At 37.7% G+C, this 2,545-nt stretch overlaps 1 protein-coding gene across 1 annotated transcript; it reads left to right on the top strand.

Moving 5' to 3' along the window:
• Positions 1-487: 487 nt before the first annotated feature.
• On the top strand, positions 488-1,173 carry LOC125367187 (chromobox protein homolog 3-like). Its single transcript, XM_048367808.1, has one exon. The coding sequence runs from the start codon at positions 488-490 to the stop codon at positions 1,037-1,039; it is 552 nt and encodes a 183-aa protein (XP_048223765.1). The 3' UTR covers positions 1,040-1,173.
• Positions 1,174-2,545: the final 1,372 nt, after the last annotated feature.

Below are 2,545 nucleotides of genomic sequence, written 5' to 3'. Positions count from 1 at the left end.
TAACCGAGATCAGCCCAGCCCTGAGTTCCACAAATGCATGAGAAATAAATACGGTGTACAGCAGAGAGAGAATGGTCATTATTTACATCACACTATCTGACAGTGACAAGCTTCAACCTCTTCCTCTTGGAGAATTTGGACTATAAGAAGTCAGATTCATTAATCTATAACTACTTGAAAATAGCTTTTAAAAAATTGAACAGTTTGGGCAACTGGAGCATCTGAGGTGGTAAATAATAGCTCTTCAAACCTATAATTAAAAATGGCCTCTAATGGGGCTGGGGATATAGCCTAGTGGCAAGAGTGCCTGCCTCGGATACACGAGGCCCTAGGTTCGATTCCCCAGCACCACATATACAGAAAACGGCCAGAAGCGGCGCTGTGGCTCAAGTGGCAGAGTGCTAGCCTTGAGCGGGAAGAAGCCAGGGACAGTGCTCAGGCCCTGAGTCCAAGGCCCCCAGGACTGGCCAAAAAAAAAAAAAAAAAAATGGCCTCTAACAAGACTACATTGCAAAAAGTGGGAAAGAAACAGAATGGCAAGAGTAAAAAAGTTGAAGAAGCAGAGCCTGAAGAATTTGTTGTAGGAAAAGTACTGGGCCGACATGTAGTGAATGGGAAGGTAGAATATTTCCTGAAGTGGAAGGGATTTAGAGATGCTGATAATACTTGGAAACCTGAAGAAAATTTAGATTGTCCAGAATTAATTGAAGCATTTCTTAATTCTCAAAAAGCTGGTAAAGAAAAGGATGGTACAAAAAGAAAATCGTTATCACACAGTGAATCTGATGATAGCAAATCAAAGAAGAAAAGAGATGTTGCTGACAAACCAAAGAGCTTTGCCAGGGTTCTGGATCCTGAACGAATCATTGGTGCCACAGACAGCAGTGGAGAATTTATGTTTCTTATGAAATGGAAAGATTCAGCTGCAACTCACTTGGTGCTGGCAAAAGAGGCAAATTTAAGTGGTCCTCAGATTGTGATTGCTTTCTATGAAGAGAGACTAACTTGGCATTCTTGTCCAGAAGATGAAGCTCAATAATTGTTTGCATTGCTTTTTATATATACTTATACATATGCATAAAATCTGAGTCTTGGGTTTTGAATTAATGGTGTGAAACACTACTACATTCTAATGAAAATCAAGTATGATATGTTGCTTTTGAAAGTCGTATTGGGGGAGTCGTTGAGTGTTTTTTTTTCCTCAATAGCATTAGTTACTTTGAACAAATATAATAAGGGCTTTCTGTAGTTGCTTAAAAAAATTGAACAGTTTGATTCTAAATCTAGGAGGTTGTCTTTGATCCTTTCCTTCTTATTGCTCACTGATCCAGTCCATTCGCAGTATATCCAAAGAACATTGTGGTGGTGATGATGATGATGATGATGATGATGATGATGATGTTGTACAGAGGTTTCAATACCATGTCAGGTTTTAAGTACAGTGCATCTCAATCAATGTCACTCCTTCCATTGTTCTCTCCCATTTCCACCCATCTCATCCCTACCCTCAAGTTACATAATTTAATTTTAACATAATATACATTGAATATAATGAAATACATTCATTCACTTCTCTCCTTCGGCCCTCTAAAGTCTCTCTATTGTAGTCAAGCAGTCTCTTTGGCACAACATAATACAACATAAAGAAAATAAGAAGAAAAACACAAAAATTAAAGCAAAAGTAGAAAGGGGCTTACTACCAACAAAAACCACCCAATAGTAGAAACAGAATGTAAATCGCAAACAAGTTTTAAATTTTCTAATAATCACATCTGATAATAAACAGATGAAAATAATTTAAAAATAACATTTTTAACCCAATAATTTTTTTAAATGCTATTGGCCAGTTTTCCATTTTCCATATGGTCTTTCTGAATTCTTTTATCTGCACTCACAAAATACTTCCATGTGTAATAGACATGTGATCAATAGTCATTGTGGCCAATGACAGAGAACAGCACAGATTTATAATATATATACACTTAGGGATTAGTAAAGAAAACAGTCTTCTATAGCATGAATGAGCTTGGCTCTAGGATAAACACAGTGCTGAGAGATAGAACTTCAGGAAAGTGATCGGGGGAAGTGAAGTCTGCCTTCACTGATCCACTAGTGGACTCAAATTCTTAATAGATGATTGAGAGGGGTGGAATTGCTGTGGAAGGTGGGGGAAGTAGGCCACTAGAAGGCCAGACCCAGAAAAATAGAACCTGCCTTTGACTCTCTTTGCTTTCTAGATGCTTGCTATAAGGCAAGGAGATTTTTTTTTAATCTACATGTCAGTCTGCCATGATATTTTTCCACATTATAGGCCCAGAAATATAGAGTCAGCTGAACTTGGATTGAAACCATGAATCCAAATACATCTGCCCTCTTTTTAGGTTGTTTCTCTTAGGGGTTTTGTTACAATGATGGAAGGCTTGACTAGCACATGGCCCCAAAACACAGAGGCAAAAAGACCTGAGCATAAACACAAGACTCCATACTTACTTTTTACTCTGTGAACAGCATCAAAATTATATTTTCTAAAAATCATACTGAAACA

Source organism: Perognathus longimembris, chromosome 18 (genome assembly GCF_023159225.1).
Source record: "Perognathus longimembris pacificus isolate PPM17 chromosome 18, ASM2315922v1, whole genome shotgun sequence".
In the NCBI taxonomy this organism is placed as follows: Eukaryota; Metazoa; Chordata; class Mammalia; order Rodentia; family Heteromyidae; genus Perognathus; species Perognathus longimembris.
Note: the sequence above shows the minus strand (reverse complement) of the source record. Positions and strands in the feature narration are given on the sequence as shown.

Excerpts from the sequence above, each read along its gene's own strand:
- LOC125367187 (XM_048367808.1), top strand. The coding sequence starts at position 488 with ATGGCCTCTAACAAGACTACATTGCAAAAAGTGGGAAAGAAACAGAAT.